Source organism: Oryctolagus cuniculus, chromosome 16 (genome assembly GCF_051225735.1).
Source record: "Oryctolagus cuniculus isolate XC-2025 breed Fujian yellow rabbit chromosome 16, ASM5122573v1, whole genome shotgun sequence".
Lineage (NCBI taxonomy): Eukaryota > Metazoa > Chordata > Mammalia > Lagomorpha > Leporidae > Oryctolagus > Oryctolagus cuniculus.
In genome coordinates, this window is record NC_142882.1 from 87515676 (window position 1) to 87538850 (window position 23175).

At 43.1% G+C, this 23175-nt stretch overlaps 1 protein-coding gene across 2 annotated transcripts in view; it reads left to right on the forward strand.

The window, feature by feature from the left end:
* The window catches only part of SEMA3A (semaphorin 3A), a 488303-nt gene that overhangs the window by 419411 nt on the left and 45717 nt on the right, over nucleotides 1-23175 (forward strand). For both annotated transcript variants that reach the window (XM_051853017.3, XM_051853018.3), the window contains exon 9: nucleotides 21578-21720. In XM_051853017.3, coding sequence (XP_051708977.3) covers nucleotides 21578-21720 — 143 coding nt within the window. The remainder of the gene's footprint in view (nucleotides 1-21577; nucleotides 21721-23175) is intronic.

Here is a 23175-nt window from a genome sequence, read left to right on the forward strand (position 1 = left end):
TGCTTGTGCCCCCGATGTCACTGGATGGTGACACAGCACGGGCAACTTGGGAGGAGGAAGTAGCCATTCATGGAGATTAGCAACATCTCCTCCACATTTATTGTTGTTTTGGTTAATTCTGTCATCCTGATTTGGCACAAATGTGCCACATTCCCACTGCCAGTAAAGCAGTCATAAATTATTAAACCATTTGTCCTCAAAAGGACAATAATTGGTAAGCAAAGGATCCTACTGGTACCATCATAAGAGATACTCTGACAACAGCAAAGTGAAACTTCCTGTGATGTCTTTAATTCGGTGGAGGAGGCTGAGTGCGTCGGTGCTACTCCGATTGGTCACCGAGAACTGATGAATTACTCCTGGTGAGAAACAACAGGAATCATTAAGAAGAAAAATCTAGTTTTGAAAAGATAAATTACTCAGCTATTTGGAAGAAATGTGTAAAGAAAGATCAAAGGGAGAAAAGAAAAGAATAATTGCTTATGATCAATAATAAGTTCCTGATTAGAGTTTTTCATCATCACTCAACTATAATAAGCAGCATGAATCACCTTAAGAAAATTTATAGGCCGGCGCCGCGGCTCACTAGGCTAATCCTCTGCCTTGCGGCGCCGGCACACCGGGTTCTAGTCCCGGTCGGGGGGCCGGATTCTGTCCCGGTTGCCCCTCTTCCAGGCCAGCTCTCTGCTGTGGCCAGGGAGTGCAGTGGAGGATGGCCCAGGTGCTTGGGCCCTGCACCCCATGGGAGACCAGGAGAAGTACCTGGCTCCTGCCATCGGATCAGCGCGGTGCGCCGGCCGCAGCGCGCCGGCCGCGGCGGCCATTGGAGGGTGAACCAACGGCAAAAGGAAGACCTTTCTCTCTGTCTCTCTCTCTCACTGTCCACTCTGCCTGTCAAAAAAAAAAAAAAAAAAAAAAAAAAGAAAATTTATAAAATCACAAATTGAAATACATATCTACAAACCACACTTTAAAGTTTTCTATCGGAAATGTGTAATTTGCAGATAGGATACACATTTAGGGATTTTTACAAAGGTCGAGAGCATTGCAAAATGTTGAAACAAATACCGATTACTGAGAATACTCAAATTGTCATTGTATACCTTACCATATGGTTGTCAGTTAAAGCAATTAAGATACCGTGTAATGTAATAGGCTAGAGATAAAATAGCTACATTATTAATGAGAAATTAAGACTAGGTATTTTGGGCAAAGATCTAAGTATCCATTTCAATTACTGTTTATCAATGTTACTTTTTGTTTTTGCTGGTTTTTTAAATTTCCCTAAGTCTCCTGTCTTCTCACCTCATGTCTGTCTATGTTAGATTTACCGCTCACCTTAGATACTTCCATGGAATATTATTCTCTCCTCCTCCTGCCCTTGCTGTCTTCCAAGTCCTCGAATTGCTGATAGCGACACTGTGAACAGGCTACACGATTAGCTACCGATGTGTGACTCTGCCAACTCCCGTTTTCTACATACAATGAGTACTTGAGGTACTAAGACCTCAAGACTTACTCAACAGGCCTGAGTAAGAAAGAGATCCCTGCCCTTCAGGATGGTACACAACTGTTGATCAAATGGAAAGCCCTACAAATCATAGTACACCTGTGAGATCATGTGCATGTATTTCCAAGAAGTCTTTTTATCTTAAAATCATTATAACACACACAGGAAGTAAAAGAGTTGTTATCCACCTCTGTTATATGAAACACAAATTTTTGAGCAGCTGATTTTGGGGCTTTCAACTAATATCAGAACCATAGACTGAAGATGTCACTATAAAATAACAGGCTGTGACAGTTTATGAGGGAGGCTATCTTTTGTCCAAATATGCAGTCCTTTCTGCTGGAATATGTATAGAAGAGAGTTTCTGCAACAAGAAAATGGAAATCTCTCTTCAAAGTTTTGAAGAAAAAGACGAATCAGAATCAGAAAACCGTGATTATTTGTAGATGATGTGGCTACTGACTTATACATGATGTTACGGTAGTGACGTACATCCCTAATCATGAAGAAAGCTGTAGGGGAGGTCAGGCAGGCATGATGACATGAAAAAGGGATTGGTGGTTGTAACAAGGAGCCAAGGAATGGGGAGACACTGGAAACAGAATTCTGTCTGAATTTTGAAAAATGATGCCTTCGACTGCTATCCACAGGAAATTAGGTATCTTCAGTCTCTGAACTTTAAAAGCTCCACAGGCATTCTTCTAGGAATAAAGGGATTCCTTTTCCTTTATGATGGATGAATAGGAGTTTTAAAATACAAATTCCAAACATTTCCTTAAGTAACTTCTATCACCTTAATGGTGTAAACACAACTATTTGCTACAGAATTTTTACATGTGAATAGCTATCCTGCCTTCCTTTTCCATCACATAAAGAACAAAAAGTATAATCATTTTCTAATTTCTTTGGGCTTTACTATATAAATCGATAAATTAAATTTGAAGCATTTTCAAAAAGATATTTATTTATTTATTTGAGAGGCAAAGTTACAGAGACAGAGAGAAATGTCTTCCACCTGCTGGTTCACTCCCCAAAGGGCCTCATTGGCAGGAGCTGGGCCAATCAAAAGCCAGGAGCCAGGAGCTTCTTCTAGTCTCCCATGCAGGTGCAGGGGCCCAAGCACTTGGGCCATTTTCCACTGCTTTTCCTAGGCCATTAGCAGGGAAGTGGAGCAGCTGGGATGTGAACTGGTGCCCATATGGGATGTTGTCATCATAGATGGCAGTCTTACCCACTACACCACAACACCAGCCCATTTTGGCATATTTTTCAATATCCTTTCAATTTATATACAATTGGTAGACTTTTCTCTTGGTCTCAATAACATCTTGTAGGTTATTATTGAAAGTAAGAAAATCCACCTGTATGGTATTTTTAAATAATGAATATACATTTAACTTTCCTGTCATATAGCCTAAGAAATTGACACTAATGAGCATGTAATAATATAGAATTCAGCATAGCATTGCTCTGGAATAATTATTCTAGGTAGTTTTATCACTTATTTCATGATACATCAAGATATAATAAGTGTGTTAGATAGTAATCCTAACTTGATCTATATTGAAGATTCCTTTAAGTCCTATTTCTTAGCATTACTATAATAAACTGAGAGAACTCTACCCTTATTTAAAGCAAAGTTGGAAGTATCAAATTGGTTTGGAAAACACATGCATTAGTCAAGATCAGGTATCCATGGCAACAACTCCATCCCTATGTGAGTATTAGCACTTGCAGTACTGGGACTGCACCAAACAAAGACCAAAAATTGATGACAGGCGTCAGCAACAACGTAGATTGCATCCACCAAGTCATAGATGCCATGACGTTCAGTGCAATGTCACTGAATTGTGCCAGTTTTAATAATTAAAAGCAGTGAATTGAAAAATTGACCTCCCTCCATAAAGACACAATCGAATTCTGAACAGCAGAAATCCTGTATTTGTAGTGTAGTATTTAGTGTCTTCCAAGTGTTTTCTACAAAATCTCCTGACCCTCCCAAACCCTGTGAACTGTAAACTAGCAATATAAAATTTCCAGCTTCTTAGTGGAAACAGAGGCTGAGCTGTGTCTTCAGACCTGAGTCTGCTCTCTTTCTAGCATGTTCATTTCAATGTTTCCCGCTTTGGAAGTGTATGTGTTTCTGCTACCAACAAGCACCATACACGTAGGGAGTGCTTGTCAAGATAGATATGTTCCTGGAGGCTCAGTTCCTGTCCTTGGGGCCAAGTCAAAGTAATGAGGGCAGGGTTTGGGGTGAAGGACAAAGAACTTTTCATCTGTTGACAGATGAGAGGGTAGCAGACCTGAGGATCTAAGGACTCCTGGGGGCTTAGGAAGGGGCTACGAGAAAGGGGATGCTGGCAGGGTGAAATCAGAAGAGCTGCAGGTCTCTGCTGCCACACACCAAAGCTGGTCACTAGACTGATGACATTGCATTCCTTCTGTGTTTTGTCATGGTGGCCCTTGGGGTCCAGAGGTGGTGAGACTAGATCTTGCCGGACCAGTTCCTCCTGCTCTGCAAAAGGAACAAGGAGGTTTGAAGCCAGCAGCCCTGCCCTGAAGCATCAGCTTCCTGGCTTTGCATTTAAGCTGTAAAAATTTTCTGGATCTGTTATTTTATACCTGGGTACAGATATAGACTGTTAGAATATAAGAAAAGGGAACATACGTTTTATAAAGCAAAACGTTGTCAAAGTTAAAAGATTCTACCATACAGTGAAGAATTCACAAAATGAAGACTTTTGGGTTTTATTCGTCCCTTAATCACTGAAAATTCGGCTTCTGTAACCTGTTGCTGCCAAGTGCACGTGCAGGGCACTAATAGGCAGCAGTGCACCCCCTGGGAGCCTGCTCAAAATGTGGAGTTTAGGACCCATCCAGACCAACTGGATCCCAAACTGTACCCTATCTAAGCCCTATAGTAAAATTTGAAGAGGACTAAGCAACTACTAAGATGTATTTTGAATTATCAGAGAAAAGATAGATAGAATGGCTCTTGTCTCATTCCCTGTTTTTCATGTCAACTTGGAGCATCCAGGAGTGTACGTTGTTTGAGGTGGGGGTTGGGAAGGGTGTCAGAGCACATACCAGGAGAGGGTGTGTGTGTGAGAGAGAGAGAGAGAGAGACAGAGACAGAGAGAGACAGAGAGAGAGAGAGAGATCGTCAGACTCAGTTTCCTGCTCATGTTGTGGTCAAATTCAAACAGCTCCACATCAGCCTTGTTAAATGGTAACTTTCATTCCCCTTAAACTGGGGAGGTGGAAACGCCAGCCAAGTTTGTCCTCCCCTTCAGAAGGCGTGAATAGGAGTTGACTTCACTGGGTGTATACGAGAGCTAATCTATTATTTTAAATAATGAATTGGGTTATAGAACAGTAATGTTTTATTTAAATTATGTAATAACTGTGATTATTTCCCTATAAACACATTTTGTCAGAAGCACTCAGTACATAAAATGTAGGTGGATATATAGTACAGAGAAATAGAATAAAACGCAAATATAATATCACAAGTTATACATGTATGTTGCAAATTTAAATTTTGTGTTGAAACCTTAAATTTTAAACTACATGTGTGTGATATGATTGCATATTTTTAATACAGCCTCTCCAATACTTAAAAACTACTCCAAATTTTATGTTAATATAGGCAACAACTTTCTTACTGTTTAGTTTACGTGCATGGGATCCTAAAGAAAACAAAAGAAGAAAGCCCACAAAACACATAATTATTTCTTTTCAATATTGACACCAGCAAAGGACAAAAAGAAAACCCATAGCCAATGTTAAACTTGAATATTATTTCTTGAGAGATAATAAGATCTCACAGATTAATTCAAGTGAGTAACAAGAATTGTTTTTTACAAATTCTAGTGACTTTGAAAATTATGGGCCTTTCTGCCTTGAATTTCCATCTCCATATAATTAGACATTTTCCAGAATCGCAGCTATAATTGTCCCTCAACAACCAAAGCCATAGGAACCGCTACTTGTAACGCAGTTCGACATGTTTTCCTTGTTTGAATAGATTCTGAATCTCTGGTCATTCGGAGAACATTTTCTGACCAAAGAATGGTAGCAATGCTGATGCCCCTGAGGTATTGGAAATGGGACAATTAAATTCTGCCTGAAGTAACATCCATGTTATGAAAAGTCGCCGAGGTCTGTGTCAAATAAAAACTGACCTAAATATTTTCTAGTCCCCAAGTCATTTTTTTTAATAAATAGCCGCATTCTTAGCAGTCTCTTCCTTCTACCAGAACCCCAGGGCACACTAGCGGGCAGTTCACCATAGGAGGCAACGTCCATGGCCACCTTTAAGGAGCACTTGAACTCTTGCCCTGCCCTAGGAAAAGGGTGGACACCAAAGATGAACTTCGATCATCTCTCCTACGATTTTTTATTTTAAATGTGTTGCAATCATGTACTCAGAAAAAAATTTTTGGAAAAGTTAAGTTTTATAATTATGTGAAAATTGTCTTTATTGTGGATAAAACTGTTACTGGATTTCACAAATGCTGATTTAGCCATTATTAGACTCTGATCTACGTTTCAGAGGGAAAAAGAAAGCAGAAATTGAGTATATGCTTGCATTTTATGCAAATTAAATAGAAAAAAATAAGTGGCTATTATGTATTTTATGTTTTCTGTGGCTTCATAGTTTCATTTCTTTAGTTCTTGGTAACTGCAGTTTCATGTTGTCAAGTAATTTACCTTGAATCATGTATAAAATATGTGGTCAAGAAAATTATCTAGCACTTTAAGAAATGTTTTAGAGCATAGAGAAGAATTGAGATTTTCAAATCATCCAAATGAGAAGGGGCAAAAAAATCACCAATAACAATATTGGACAAAAAGGAAAATTAGAAATAAGCATATTTATCAACATCTAAATATTCCAAATAAAATTAGGATACCAATTCTAATGTTACAAGGGTGATTTGGGAATAGAAAGTCTCTTAGGACAGTTCATTACTATAATATTTAAAAATAACATAAAATGCATTCTTTCTCTGGTTCAATGTTGAAAAATAAGATGAAATCAAATTATTTTTTCTCACTAATTTAAATATACTAGGTAGAAGAAGGAGAAAATGTTCTCAATATGAAAAAGAAGAAAGAGTTGAACCCTAATGGAAGTTCTTAATACATGGAAGGACACTTGTAATTATTTTTTGAAAGACCTGTATATTCATATGAGATGCATCTTAAATTTTATGTGGTTGTTCTTATTTTAAACGTTAACAAAGAGTAAGATAAGAATGTGGATTGGAGAAAGAATTGGAAGGAAACACTGGTATGTTTTTCTTCCTTAAAGAGATTTAAATCATGCCTGTACTATATCTCTTTGGTGTGTTGATTTTTTTTTAGCTCCTTGCTTAAGCACTGAAACTTTTTAAAAATAAATCACACACACTTAAATGCACTTGTTTCATCTCATCTCATAAAGCAGAGTAAAGCCGGCGCCGTGGCTCAATAGGCTAATCCTCCACCTTGCGGCGCCGGCACACCGGGTTCTAGTCCCGGTTGGGGCGCCGGATTCTGTCCCGGTTGCCCCTCTTCCAGGCCAGCTCTCTGCTATGGCCAGGGAGTGCAGTGGAGGATGGCCCAGGTGCTTGGGCCCTGCACCCCATGGGAGACCAGGAAAAGCACCTGGCTCCTGGCTCCTGCCAGGATCAGCGCGGTGCGCCGGCTGCAGCGGCGGCCATTGGAGGGTGAACCAGCGGCAAAGGAAGAGCTTTCTCTCTCTGTCTCTCTCTCTCACTGTCCACTCTGCCAGTCAAAAAAAAAAAAAAAAAAAAAAAAAAAAAAAAAATAAAGCAGAGTAAGCTTTCTGTCTAAAAATGTGATGAACTTTCTGGCAAAGGGAAGAAAAATGTGCTCTGATTTTAAATGAGGTGGTTAGGAAAGACCACATTTCTTGAAACTCTACCAATTTTCCCTTTTAAGAGAAGGTTTTAGTATGAAGTCATTGATTAAGTAAAAGCATACAAATTACTCATTATAGAGAATGGCTTTTCTAAATAGAAACTTCTATTTTCATTGGTGTATAAAAAGAGGTTTTTCTCTCTTGTTTCTGTTCATCCAAGTTCAAAAGTTATATTTAATTGAACCATATGAAAATATTTTAATAGGTGTATGAACATGGATTCCATTGATAGCATGATTGATGGCTGTCAATGACGAGAAAAGAGGAGTCAAGGCTGATCTCTGTTTACAGGGGTCCAACCACTGGAGTGGCACTGAGAAAGGCGAATCGTCCAGGGAGGGCAGGTGGAGAGAGGATGGAGATAGTGAGTTGTTCTTGAGTAATTAAACATGTGCGTACAGTCAGTCATAGGACACAGGACAGTCGTAGACCAAGAGCCTGGGAATGAAACTCAGTTAACCAAAAAAATTTCCTGGAACAGGGCAGAGAGGCAGCCATGTTATTATCCCATTGTCATTGTCAAATGGATATTTTCTTTCACTTTTTTATGTTCTTTTAATTAAGGGCCAAAATAACGTTTAATTATCTTATACTGGTTATGCATACCTATATAATCTTGCTTATCCTTAATGCAATTAAAAATGGTAATTTAAAGAATGCAAGGACAATGGTTGATACGGTCTCCCCTCTCCCCGTGTAATTTCATTAGTTGAGGAGCCCATGTACAAGGGTATTTGTCTATTGTCACACACGTAGTTTCGCTGGACTAAGAACACAGTCATTCGAGTCCCAGCATCCGGAGCAGAACCTCCTTTGGGTTCTTTTAAACCCGTGTGTTTTGTCTGAGTCGGTCTAGAGGACAATGCTGCTCTGTTCTATTTTCTGGCTCGTTCTGATCTTTGCCTCATTTTTGACCTCCATGTCCTGCTGCTGTTTCCACAGAGCATGCTTGTTTTTAGTTGACTTCAGTGGTGCTCTTCTGAAGTGATTTCTGGTGACAAACACATGGCTTGACAATAAAGGAAAAGCAACCAGCCATGGATGGAACAAGGATGGTTCTGATTTCACAACAGCACATTGTTCTAAGTCCATGCGTGCTATCTTGGTCAGGCCATTTGATCTTTGCAACATCACCATAGTCTCACTTTATGACTGAGAATTCCAGAGATGAGGAACTTGCTCAGGGCCACGTGGTTAGGAAGCTGTAGAACTAAGCTGGGAATGACCACAGCCCCTTTCCCACCATGGAGTTATGCTGCCATTGACCCTGCGAAGGCTGTCACATGCTGTAAGCCACTTATATAAACATAACAGCGTGCAGTTCAAGTTGGCCAATATCTTCAAGTGTAATATCCTGTTAACAGGAGAGGATTCAAAAGTAAACAGCCAACCCTGCTTCCCAGAACTTAAGCAACAAACAGGTGTGTGCCACTGAACAGGAGAGCCTGGAGCAGGTGGGCAGATGGGGCTCTAACCGAAACTCACCCAAAACAGTTTGGAAATGCCGAGGAATTCCCACCCGAAGAATTGAAAGAAAGTTTTCTTGGAAGCTGTTTGTAAATAGTCTGAAAAATTGACTGATTCTCCATGGAAGGGTTTGCATAAATAGGGCAATTTAAGAATGCGAGTTGAGAAACGAGGTAGGAGTGCTGTCCGTGGAGGTGAGCCTGGAATGACGTGTTGGGCCATGCAGCACAGTCCTTGAATGTCTTTCAATGAGTCTGAATTTAATTGTTGACCAACGGGACACAATTTTTAAAAATCAAGGGTACTTTTAGAAATACACCCTGCCAACATCATGAAGCATTGGTTGGGAAGAATGAAGGGTCTTTTTTGAGGACAAACCAATACTTTTAGAGAAATCCTTAAGTAAATAAGGGGGGAAATACACTCAAAAGTGTATCAGGGGCCCACTAGCAGGAATCATATACTAAACAGGTACATGGAGGTGAGACTGGAAAGATGAACATGGAATGACGTTTTCTGCATCACAGGGTTGAGTAAGAGAACAGGAGAGCTCGAGTGAGCACTTCAAGGACCTGGAGTTGAGGGCGCCACATGCCACAGCAGGCTGGCAATCGCTTCCTGCATTCATGCCAGGAATTCGCCCTCATTCGAGAATGCTGAGGACATCTTGTTTTGATTTTAGCCACTTAGAATAATCTTACTTTGCAGTGGAAGAAAAGAGAAAGCTTCCCATTAATATTCTATTGATGTTAAAAACAAATCTCTGTGACAATAGCAAGCCAGATACCACATGGCACACCAGCACGTGCAGTTCAGAGACACAGTGCGAACTGCAAAGGCACGGATGCAACTTGATGGCGTAGAAAGAACTGAAGCTCTCATTCACGTCAGCATTTTCTGCATTCCGGGATTTCCTTCTGGGATGAGTGTGCATTATAATGAGGAATGTATAGCACAAGGAGAGGGCAAAATAGAGTTCCCATCATTTCCACTCACCTGTGCGTCTCTTCCGTTCTCATCAGCCCATTTCTCTCCTCTAAGGTGACTCATCTTGAACCCTTCTTGGGGTTAACCTCCCCCAAGGGCTGTTCAAAGTCTCCGAGCAGCTATGCATCAGGAGTTTTTCCAGGTCTGTTCCTTGGCAGCCAGAGTTTTTTCTGTTCTACAGCCAACAATGATCTGTCTGCTCCGCCAGGCAAGAACGTGAGGTGACCCCCGCTGCATTCCCATCATTCTTGCTGCGCTGCAGGTCCCCAGGCAGGCTCTGTGGATTCCTGGGGGCTTTCGTTTCTCCTTGGGTGGCAGCAGAGCACAAGAGGGAGGAGCCCGGTCCCCCTGGCCGCCACCCAGGTGTGCTGGCCACGGGCAGGTGGTGGTCTTACCCCATCACCAATTCCCACACCCCGTACTTTCTAAGCGTTTTGAAGCCGGAGGGCGTGATACTGGAAATACCAACAGAGTTCACACTTGACATAATTTACAGCTCTTCTTTGTTCTTCTCCAAGGTCTTTAGCAGGTTTATAGCTTCCTCACCAGCAGGCTTCTGCTTGAGCGTGCGTTCATTCACCACCTAGATTTATGTGGCCATTAACCGTGAAACATATATATTTTGTAGGCTATTTCACGCAGTCTTATAAACATTGTTATAAAGTAACAGCTAACAATTTTGAAGGCATGTGAAATGCTGGATGGGAGAGACAGTGAGAGGGAGAAAGAGAGAGAGAGAGAGAGAGAGAGAGGACAGACTCAATCCAGATCTCCCATGTGGTGGGAAGAAAAGCCATCACTTGAGCCATTATCTGCATTAGCGAGAAGCTGGAAACCAAGCCCAGGGGCTCCAATATGCAGTGCAGGTGTCCTAAGCAGCAGCTGTACCACTTTGCTAAACACCTGTCCCTGCGTTGGCTTCTGAAGGGTTTTTCTTCACAAATGACCGCAGCATCCGTGGGATCATGCTTCAAGCGTGAAGGACCTAAGAGTGTGTGTGAGTACTTAGTGCATGACCGCATTTTACTGTCATCTTTTTCCTTTCATAGGGAGAGTTACCACTGGTTCAGAGAGAAGGGTGATTGGGGCTATTTCTCCACAGGGGGTTACACCTCCCCCCCGACTCTGCTCCAGAACCTCTGTCACGTTTCACAAGGGGATTGGCTGGGTGTTTTGAGTGAGGAGAAACCCAGAAGGCTGGGGGCTCTCATGCCAGAGCATATCAGCATCCATCCTACCCTCTCTACAGATGACCCAGGTATAATAAATGTCTAGGAAAACCAATCCCCGTCCCAACTCTTAAATTTATAGACACTCTAAAAGCCTTAATCATTCTGTAAATTTAATGCATCGTCAGAAGTTACTTGGGCTGTTGGGAATGCAATGCAAGTCACCCCACTTTCTTGGGGTGACAGGGACAGGCCAGAAGGCTGCTGCCCTAGACGTTCAGATTGGTTCTGGTGCTGAGAGCAGCAAAATGTGTTCATTATTTAAATAAGCTCAGGCTGCCAAGTGAGTCATAGAGGCAGTTGTGTGTCCCGTGCCAAGGTGTCATTTTCATTAAGTGTGAGATTGCACCTGAAGGACACTTTAATTTGCAGCTGCTAGAAATGTTTCATCAGAGTGGCACTGTTACAAGTGGCAGGTGGTGCCCAAACGTGGATTTTGCAAGAAATGCCATCTGTGGGATGAGGTGTGGGAGAATGTCAAGGGGATGGCCAAGGAGATAACGAGGCAGAGGAGCGGGATGTGTTTACTCTGCGTCTGCCACAATTATCGGGACTCGAGATTCCAGGCTTCACATGATGGCATTGGCCCGCGTGTATGACATGCGATTGTTTGTTCAGCCTCCACCGTGTGTTCTGGGCATTGCAGAGGTACCAAGGTATCTGCAGAGGCAGTTTCTCCCCCAAAGGCATGGCAGCCAAGCCCTGCAGATGGGAGAATCTCCTGCAGCTCTGTTTACTGTTCATAATGTTTACGTTGCCATTCCGTGCGGCGAGATTAACGCACTTTGATCTTGCTTCCCTGAATCTTGCCACTTTCTTTTGATGTCCCGCTTTTAATTCATTTCTACCTCTGCTTTCTGCTTACACCAGAAGGAACAGGTTCACACTGCACCAGCTCACAGATTTTTGTTAAATCATTGTCTCTTGGGATTTTCAGCGTGGCAGTGTATCTAGGGATGCTTTCATTGTTTACATTATTAAAGGATTTGTTTATCTCTAAGTATTCATTTCAATGGGTTTGGCCACCCTGAAATCAGGATTTCATATCTGGAGAATGGAAATAGGCTTTCTCTGCTTTCCTGGGTCACAGGTCACAGATTTGAAACAGAACTGCTAGGTTTGGGTTTTTCATTTCTGCTGGCAATTTGAGGTAGTAACTGCACATGGAATGGCTTCTGTTGTGAATACCATGACCTATCTTAGGTTCTTTTTTTTAAGATGTATTTATTTGAAATGCAAAGTTACAAAGAGAGAGGGAGAGACACAGAGACATGGAGGTCTTTCTTCTGCTGGTTCACTTTGCAAACAGCTGCAACAGCCAGGGCTGGGCCAGACTGAAACCAGGAGCTTGGAACTCCATCTGGGTCTCCCACGTGGGTGGCAGGGACTCAAGGACTTAGGCCATGTTCCACTGCCTTCCCAGGCACTTTAGCAGGGAGCTGGACTGGATGTGTTAGCAGCTGGGACTCGAATCCATGTTCTTGTGGGATGCTGGCCCCCTATCTTATGTTCTTAAGGAGAACTAATAAAGAATAAAGTAGGTCAATCAGAGCAACATTTGGTAAAACTTTTCCAAAGAGAGACTTTAATGACAAGACAAATCACTGAATTGCCTGTGGATCGGACAGGGGTGATCTCTGACCTCCAACATATGCATCGTTTTTGTTAAAAAAAAAAAAAGCCACATAAAACAGAGAAACATGTTTTAGTTTATTTTAATCCTGTTGAAGAAATCTAATTTTGAAAAATCATAAACAAAATTAATTTTACTGCAGTAATTAATGTACAAGGGTAAGATCAAAGAAAGGAAAACACTTCTTCTAAGGTTAAAGGAATATTCATTAAATTTCAGAGAAACACTTTGAAAACCTGCCACTGCGTAATAACTTTTAGAAATAGTTGCAATTTAAAAAATATGCCTGAGCATTTTTAACTGAAGAATTAAACACTTTTGAGTCTTTGATGAGATTGACCTGTCCAAAAAGCTATAGTTCCCCACACTAAAAAAGCAAGAAAAGGTGATTTCTTCTTTTTAAAATACAGCCATGTTTTAGTAGACAAGATTCATTCATTGATTCAGGAACTATGCACTGTTTCAGAAATTATGTTTAGCTTAGAAGGAATAGGAAAAAATAGGACATCAGCTGATGAGAAGACAGAGGAAAGAAAACAAGTGATTAAAATAGGTTTTATGGATTCTAATTGTGGACTATGCACCAGGTGTCAGGAAGTGGTTTGTGTATTAAGAGGCGGTAGACAGTTATCCAACATGCATTGGCCAAGTTGAGGTTGGAAGCGGGGATGGCGGATAGAATGTGACGGCCAGGGAAGAGCTCAGGGTTTGTTTGGGTGGGTGCACAGGAAAGATCCTAAGTGAGCTTGGGGGAGACTTCGTTGTATACAGAGGCTGGAGGCAAGAGCAGGAGCAAACGCCAGCCAGATGCCTGGGCGTGAGACAAGCATGACGATGAACACAATACGAAAAGAATTCAGTGACCCGAAAGAGGTAGCCGCAAGCTTTGCAGGTTACGTGACGCACCTGCCCGTGAGGACAGGTGATGAGGGGCGTCCTGGAATGACAAGCAGGCTCGTTAGAGGATTGAAGAAGGGGACCTGTGGTCAGTTCTGCCAGAAAGGCTCATCAAGGTGAACTTGTGGATGGCTCTCATTGCCCAAAGTTTGTTTTCTGTACTAGGCGCCCTGTGCATAATGTGTGACAAGGTTTCCCATTTCTCTCTTGTGCTAGAAAACTCGGAGCCAAAGCTGTGACTCACCTCCAGTATATGTATTGATCAATGTGGCATGGACCTTCGGCCTTATTACAGGTTCAGTCATCTGTCACTTTTGCTCTCCCAGGCTTAATTTGCACTGCTCTGGCGTATCTATGACCCCTGAAATCTGTTGTGGAAAATATATGATACAAATGCATTCCTACTTGTTTCTGTAACACTGTACCATGTGAGTAGCTGAGAAGAAAGGGACAATACAGGTTGCAGACCAGTTAGAGTATTCCAAAAGTATTACTTTGAATGAATAAAAACATTAATTGGCCAGCGCCACAGCTCACTAGGCTAATCCTCTGCCTGTGGCGCCAGCACCCCGGGTTCTAGTCCCGGTCGGGGCGCCAGATTCTGTCCCAGCTGCCCCTCTTCCAGTCCAGCTCTCTGCTGTGGCCCGGGAGTGCAGTGGAGGATGGCCCAAGTGCTTGGGCCCTGCACCCGCAAGGGAGACCAGGAGAAGCACCTGGCTCCTGGCTTCGGATCAGCGCGGTGCGCCAGCCGCAGCGGCCATTGGAGGGTGAACCAACGGCAAAGGAAGACCTTTCTCTCTGTCTCTCTCTCTCACTGTCCACTCTGCCTGTCAAAAAAAAGAAAAATATTAATTGTGCTGACAAAACTGAGACTAAAGCACAAAAAAAGGGAATGACAGCAAATGCAGGAAAATGTTTGATAATCAACTTGGAGTGCAAAGAGACACAGAGGAAATTTTGAGGGAGAATAACAATCTACACAAAGGCCTTGATGATGGCATTGACCAAAATGAGAAAGGCATACGCGGAGGCAATTTTGAAAGAAAAGCTGATGTGTCCCTTCCTGGGCACCGTGAAGTAAAGACTCGGGGGGATATCTAGGGCGGAAAAGTTTAGCCAGAGTGTTGGATCCAAGAAGGAAATGAAGACTGATATTGCTCAGTGATACCTGATGCTGTGGAAGTGAATGCATTCTCAAAGAGAAAGGAAATATAAGGAAAGTCAGAATGTGGAAATAATGGAAGAGAGCGCCACATGAGTTCATTTGAGGAGTTACAGGGAATAAAAAGTGCTCAGGGAGAAGTTTATGAACTTCTACATCGTGAAGAAGGAAGAGGAAGCAGTGAAGGTTCCATGGTCCACAGCTCAGTTCAGGGGCACAAAAAGCCAGCAAAGCAATGCATGTTTTAGAAGAACACGGGCATCTTATTGTGTTAATGACTCAAGGCAAAGCAGGGTGAGTATCAAATTCTACTTTACGGCTTGATAGTTTCTGCTGATTATCAACTGGATAGCAGTGAAACATTCAAACACTACACAGCAGAAGTTGAGAGAGCAAATGCTAAACCTTGTGGTCCAGTGGCTTAATGGATCCAAGACGTCCCAAGGTTCTACAGGGTGGCATGATAGTTGAAGGTTTTTGTTGCCATTTCTCAGGATAAAAACGTTTTAAAAATAAGTATTTGACACAGAAAGAGTCACTAAAAAGGACAAGATTGAAAAGGGGGAAGAGGTACTGTCCTCCTTCTGGCAGGGTGCTCGCTGGATTTCTGTGTTTTGTTGCTTTTCTCAAGGCACTGGAGTCTATTCTCTTTCTTGTTATTCTTTTCTTCCTGATCACTGCACTGGCTCAACTTCAAGGCCTTCAACTTCAATCCACATTTCTCTGCTGAGGGCTTTGCCCATGACCCGTGGGAAGCCGCCACGGCCCCCCACTCTAGAGATGCACTGAACGGAGCTGATCCTCCTTCTCCTCTCCATCGCCCCCTGCCCCAGTCTCACTGCCTTACCGCCCCTTGTCTCTGGAAACGCTTCTTCTCGAGCCAGTGATTGAGATGAGTTCCTCTTCTTCTCGCTCTCTCACTGTTATTTATAGTCGAACTCCCATCCAAGAACACAGCTCCTGAGTTCTACTTCCCAGTGGTCCTTGTGTGTGTCCTCTTCCGCCGCACTCCACAGCCCCAAGCAGGCGGAGGGCCCCGTCACGTCTCACTCACGTTTCTGTGAAAGCCACCAAGCTTCCTGTATCCTTGCTGCATTCTTTGCATTTTTTTAAATTTTCATTTATTTCCTTTTATTTGCTTGCAAGGCAGAATCAGAGAAAAAAGATCTTGCACCTGCTGGCTCACTGTCCACCTCAGTCAGGGTGGGGCCAGGGTGAAGCTGGAAACTGGGAACTGGATCCGGGTCTCCACACGCGTGGTGGGGACTCAGTTGCTTGAGCCATCAGGAAGGTGGAGTTAGGAGCAGAGCTGGGACTCAAAGCAGGCAGGATGCAGGTGCCCCAGGAGGCACTGCCTTTGTTCCTGCTCCACCTTGTTTTCCTTTGTTCCCCTCTGCAGTAGAGTTATCTTCATAAAATAAGACCCGGAAACATCAATATCAGGTTTAAAACACTTCAGTGGCTGCCCCCATAGCCTTAAAGACATACGTGCACTGTGGCATAGCAGGTTAAGCCTCTACCTGCGATGCTGGCATTTCATATGGGTGCAGGTTCAAGTCCCAACTGCTCCTCTTCTGATCCAGCTCCCTGATAATGCATCTGGGAAAGCAGCAGAAGATGGCCTAAGGCTTGGGTCCCTGCACCTGCGTGGGAAACCTGGAAGAAGCTCCTGGTTCCTGGTCTCAGATTGGCCCAGCTCCAGTCGTTGCAGCCATTTGGGGAATGAGGCAGTGGATGGAAGACCTCTCTCTCTGTCTCTCCCTTTCTCTGTCTGTAACGCTACCTCTCAAATAAATAAATAAGTCTTTAAAGAGAGAGAGAGAGAGCCTACATGCAACTGCATATGACTTCCTTCCCCTTGTGGTCTCTGTTAAACTTTCTGACCAGCCGGCACCGCGGCTCACTAGGCTAATCCTCTGCCTTGCGGCGCCGGCACACCGGGTTCTAGTCCCGGTCGGGGCGCCGGATTCTGTCCCTGTTGCCCCTCTTCCAGGCCAGCCCTCTGCTGTGGCCAGGGAGTGCAGTGGAGGATGGCCCAAGTGCTTGGGCCCTGCACCCCATGGGAGACCAGGAGAAGCACCTGGCTCCTGGCTCCTGCCATCGGATCAGCGCGGTGTGCCGGCCACGGCGGCCATTGGAGGGTGAACCAACTGCAAAGGAAGACCTTTCTCTCTGTCTTTCTCTCTCACTGTCCACTCTGCCTGTCAAAAAATAAAAAAAAAAATTAAACTTTCTGACCAACCTCCGTGTGCAAGGCTTTCGCTGTGCTGTTCCTGTGATTGTGCCCATGTCTACCTAAGACGCTCCTGGTTATTCTTGATATGTTAAAGTAAACATCAAATTTTCTGTGGAAAGAGTACACTAATTCCTTCAAGATGAGATTGAATGTCCCCTGTATTTGCCACTTCATTCTTTCCAAATTCTTATTTTTGGCCTTTTTGTACAACTTAATAACTGACCCCTTTTGTTGTGGGAATTCCCTTGCAGATAGAAACCCTGTGGATAGAAAAGGTTTCACCGTGATGACATCCCCCAATCTCTCACAACCCAGAGTGTAGACTGAGAGCTTAGCAAATAGATGCTAAGTGAAAAATAAATGATGAGTGAGTTCACGTAAAATAGGAGAAAGTCACTTGAATGCTGAGTGCATGTAGACTCAGGCTTGAGATGCAGAAATGAGGAGAGAACTTTCTTCCCCAGAAAGGAAGAAAAGAGAAATTGGAGGTGGGAGGGGTGGAACAGGAGAGAACAGTTCCCAAATGTCGGTCCTCTCAACAGTGCAGGAACTAGCAGAACGAACTCTGGAGAGCAAAGTGAGACATAGCGCATTCACTGGCTTGAGAAAAATCAGGATGGTTGTAAACAGTTGCCGATAACAAATCTATAGTGAGTCACCAAAAGCTAATTTGCAATACTCCTTGGCAACACGGATTCTTGTTTAGGAAAAACAGCTTGAATCTGTAGCAGATCCATTTACTATGATTATATGGTTTTCTTCAGCTTGCTTAAGGGGAGGGGGTAGGGAAAGCTCTGGGGTTTCCAAAGGCAGGTGCAGGTGCAGTGGGGCTCCAGGAAGCCAAGAGGCTCTAAGATGGTAGGGAAGAGAGAGAGACTGATTAGAATGATGGGGTTGGGTAAAGAAGGGCTTGAAAAATGAGGAGACTGAGAGAATGAGAGAGGCAGAGAGAGTTGTAAGCAGACAAAATACAAGAAGGAAAGGAAGGCAAAGTCTGGGAGATTGAAGAGGTGGAAAACACAAGTTAAGCAGAGTTTGTGACCCAAGAGAATGTCTTGTAAATATGAAATATTTGGAAAAGAATAAATCCTTTTAAATTCTCAGCAACTAAAATATGAGGAGATTTCAAAAAGTTCATGGAAAAATAGATTTAGAAGGCAAGTTTATTTTGATTGGAAAAGTTCTAAAATTAATGCATAGATTTTTTGTAATATGGCTTTTCCACAAAATTTTTGAAGTCCCTTCCTAGATGGATATGGTATTTTGAAATGGGAACAAATGCTTTTCCAAATCTAAGATATAACTTAAGCTGCTTGAGGACAACTTACATTAAATTGCCGTTTTTCTTTGATGTTCTTTCTCGACTTCAACAAGTGTGGTTTCCTTTCATGTGGATGATTCCTTTGGGGCTACATCCAAGAGTGGGCCAGAATATTAATCTACCTGTGGAACGCTCCATGCCTGCTGTAAATGAAGAGGGAGAGTAGAGTGAGGTCCTCTTGACAAGGAATGTACCTGATAACGTGCTGGAAGTATTTCCCACTCAGGCCTGCATTTGTAAGATAATAATGATCTTCCAATGTCTTGGAAACAAGATGCGCAATGGTACCTTCTCTGGTGCCCAAATGCCAGTTTAGGGGCCATCAGCATCTACACAGCCAGCATGTCGCTTTGTTGTCAGTTTTGTGCTTCTAACGTTGCTTTGCTTGACTGTAGTTTTCTAAGAACAAGGAAGAAGTAGTGTTTGTTTCCTCTTCAGTGTCTTGTCTACAGCTGTAATCTAATAAAAAGAGATTGGGATGGGGCGGAGCTTGTGTTTGGCCCGGCAGTTAGCACTTTGGTGAAGGTGCCTGAGCCACATCTCAGGGCCTGAGTGTGAAGTCTGTGCAGCTCCTGATTCCAGCTTCCTGCTGATGCTGACCCTGGGAGGCAAAGGTGACAGATGCTCAAGGAATCGGGGCCTGCTACCGTGTGGGAGATCAGGATTGAATTCCTGGTTCCTGGCTCCAGCCATCAGCCAAACTTGGCCATCGTGGGCATTCGAGGAGTGAACTGACAGATGGAACCTCTCTCTATTTCCCTCTCTCTCTCAAATAAATAATTTAAAAGAAGTTGGACTTGATTATTTGAAATTCTTTAAGTTATTCAAATATGTGTAGGAATACCTGCGCTGATTTAGGAGGTAACATTGGACCAACATTTCCCTCCATTGCTCCTGGTTTAAAAGAGAAGAATGCGTGATATTTTATTTCTACTCTGTGGCTTGATATAATGAGAGTCCCAAGTATAGCATATGATACAGGCTTCCTGTCACTATCATCATAATGATAATACATAAATAACAGTAATGAAATGTGTTCATCTGTTAACATTTTACAAAGTTGTTTCATATGCCTTAACCTTAGAATATTTGTTTTTGTGTGAATTATTTTGACAGACGAGGTGAATAGAACCCAGTTTAAAATAACTCAACTTGAAACAAACCCAAGCTGAAACCTAGGCATCTGAAGTGAGAAGTGAGAGTCTTGCCAAGGGTCGTGAAAGTTGTGAGTGACTGAGCGTGCAGCCCCGTGATGTTTGTGCACACACGCAGGTGCACCCGGACACATTGCTAGGAGCCAGACATCAGTGTTGTTGTAATGCTGGTTTGTGACAAGAAACCCAAATCCCATGTCACGTTATTTATTCTGCTCATCGTTGCTCATGAGACAAACACGTATATGTAAATAATTGATGCATTTAAACAAGTATAAGCTTTGCAAACAATTACGAATGTATTATTTGATGTATCTTTTAAAAAACCCTAGGGCTACGTGATTCTGTGCTGTCGTTATTACTCTCCTGCTCTTGTTCACTGCCACACTGAGCTTTCAATTTGAATAGGTAATATTTCATATGTTTCACATTACCTACAGAGTCTGTATAATTTGCCTGCAGCCCTGTGAAATGCACTAAGTGCCTGGTCCCAGAGCAAATGTTAAAGGAAGGTTACAAGCATAGAACACATGATAATGATGATTACTCACAGGTGTAAAGTTCAGGACTAAATAACTTGGATTGGATATGGATAAAACCAGTTTCAGGGTTCTGATCTCTTTCCTGGTCTCTCAAGACTGATGCTGACCCGTGTGTATGTATTGCAATGTTGCCTCGATAACGTAATTCACTGTGGGAGTAAAGGTAGATTACTGTAAGAATGTAAATGTCTGCGATGTCCTAAGTGCTTTTCGTGAGATAAACTCAGTTTTAAGCATGTTAAAGCCATAAAACTATGACATTTTTATAGAGCTTGTATAAGCCACAGCCATACCAACTCAGGTATTCGCAGCAGCATTTTTTAGTGGAAATTTGAAACATTGCTAGTTTCCATTCTGTATAAAATACACAGAAGTCCTTGTCCTCATTGAGCTTATATTCCACTGGGGTTAGGAGGGCGGAAGATGAAGATGAAATGGGGAGGGGGAGATCACATCAGGCATTGAATGGTGTTAAGAAAGAAGGCAATGCATGGAAGAAGTAGGGAGTGAGCAGCAGCTGAGATGTCACTGCTTCACGTAGGGAAGTCAACCGATCTCTGTGAGTAGGTCGTATTTGAGTGAAGACTTGATATAGAAGCCAGACTCCAGCAGTAAGGCCATACAAGGGCAGAAAGTTACTCAGGAGGCAAGACTGAGCAGTGTGTTGGAAGGCCAGGCAGGGAGTCGGTCTTTGTGGCCTGGTGGATGTTGGAGAAGGAAGGGTAGGTGGGGAAAAGGCAGGAGAGAGAGCAGGGACTCCATCATGGATGGCTCTGGTTGTTGGAAGGGGTTACAGTTGAGTATTGTGAGTTGGAAAGAGGGTGGCGTGGAGGGGCATCTCGGGGCTTCATTCTGGTTGACGGAGGTTGAAAGGTGAGAACAGGAGCTACTTAGGAAGGGAAGGCGAGGATCCGGGCAAGCACCATGGCCTAAGAAGGTGACAGTGCAGGGCGGGGTCAGAAGTGGGGCTGAACGGTGGACAAGTTGATGGACCAGACGTGGCGGGTGAAGGGGAGGGAGCTCCAGGGGGACTCCAGGGCTCTGGGCCTGCGCTCCCAGCACAGAGACGCTGGCATTTACGGAGAGGGAACACAGGAGAGGACTTGCACTTCTGATGGCGAGTTTGATTCACATAATTTTATGGCTGATAGGAAGAATAACAATGGTGATGGCAATAAATAATATCTGATAGTCCTTGCAGTTTGCAAAATGTTTTAATATCCACTAATGCCTTTGCAATATGTGATCCCATGAGAATTCCTGCACCTACTCACAACCTTCCAAACCAAATACGTGGATTTTTCTGGACATTTAAAGTGATTTGTAGCATACTTTAAAATGCATAAAGAATAGTTCACATGAACTGAAAAAGTGAACTAAGGAAAGATTTGTTTCTAAAAATAGCTCAAATAAGAGGTAAGACAAAAGCGAGAGTGGACTGCTATTAATGGTGCTACGTAGCAAAGTGTGAATCAGTGTAATGAGTGTGCTGTCATTTGTCTCCCAGATCCGAGGTTCATTAGCGCTCACCTCATCCCAGAGAGTGACAACCCCGAAGATGACAAAGTGTACTTCTTCTTCCGTGAAAATGCCATAGACGGAGAACACTCTGGAAAAGCCACTCACGCAAGAATAGGTCAGATATGCAAGGTGAGGCACCAAGAAGGAAGCAGGGGATGTCATTGTCCACTCATGGTTCATTTGCCCCTTTTCCACCCGTGGGCAAGTACGATGACAGATGTGGCCAGGGCCTGAGTAATCACAGCACGTGTGTACATGACACAGTGTGGCGGGAAACGCGTCACAGTTGCTCTCGAGTGAGTCTTCATCGCCAAGCTTCAGGTGGAGGTCGCAGGGGAACCAGATGACTTCCCAGGTCCATTAAATGATCCTGGTGTGACATTCTAGAGAAGCAAAACCTTTTCAGTTACCTAGGAAAGTATGCTCTTTGGTATTTTCAGGCGTGGTGTTGTTTCTTGTAATCTGTGAATGAATATTTCTTAGAAAACAAGCATTAATTTCAGAGAGAAAATATCAAAGTACATTTTTGTAAATTGATTACAACAGCCTCTGTACATGTCCACATCGTCTTGAAGCTCCAAGCTTCGACTGCCTGAGGAATTCCATTCATTATGTGGCACGTCAGATGTGATACTGCATTGGCCGGCGCCGCGGCTCACTAGGCTAATCCTCCACCTTGCGGCGATGGCACACCGGGTTCTAGTCCCAGTCGGGGCTCCGGATTCTGTCCCGGTTGCCCCTCTTCCAGGCCAGCTCTCTGCTGTGGCCCGGGAGCGCAGTGGAGGATGGCCCAAGTGCTTGGGCCCTGCACCCCATGGGAGACCAGGAGAAGCACCTGGCTCCTGCCATCGGATCAGTGCGGTGCGCCGGCCACGGCGGCCATTGGAGGGTGAACCAACTGCAAAGGAAGACCTTTCTCTCTGTCTCTCTCTCTCTCACTGTCCACTCTGCCTGTCAAAAAAAAAAAAATGTGATACTGCATGATGATATAAGATGCACAGAATAAGACTTTCTTGATGAGTGCTTTTGGATTCGTTTGTGTCACCAGTGCGAAGACCATCGACAGTACTGCTCTTTCCCCGTCACAGTGGCTAGGGCAGCACGCACTCAAGAGGAATAAATAGAGCCAACTGACTCCTGATTAAAGCCCCTTCCAGCTAACCGAAGTCGCAAAGGCAGACTCAAGACGTACTTTAAGACATAATCGTTCTTTTTAAGAAACTATCTTGAAATGTTAATGTGTGTTCTTTTTGTGGCATCTTCTTATCTCAATCATGATCTAATTATTAATGAAAAACTTAAAAATTAGCTATCTAGAAACCATACAAATAATATGTGAAATAGATGAGACTCTTTTCTCTACCAAGTGGAAATTATATTTAAAATAGTTACCACTACTTACAAGGGTTAAAAAATCTTATTATATTATAAGAATTTACTCTAAAGTTATATAAATAAATACAAATCAGTATTCTAATTTATATACACATAAATATTATTTTAAAAGACTGAGTTGCTAGTAAACATATACATACCTTATAGAATTTATGGCAATATTTAGGTTAAAACTATGAGTTTGATTTT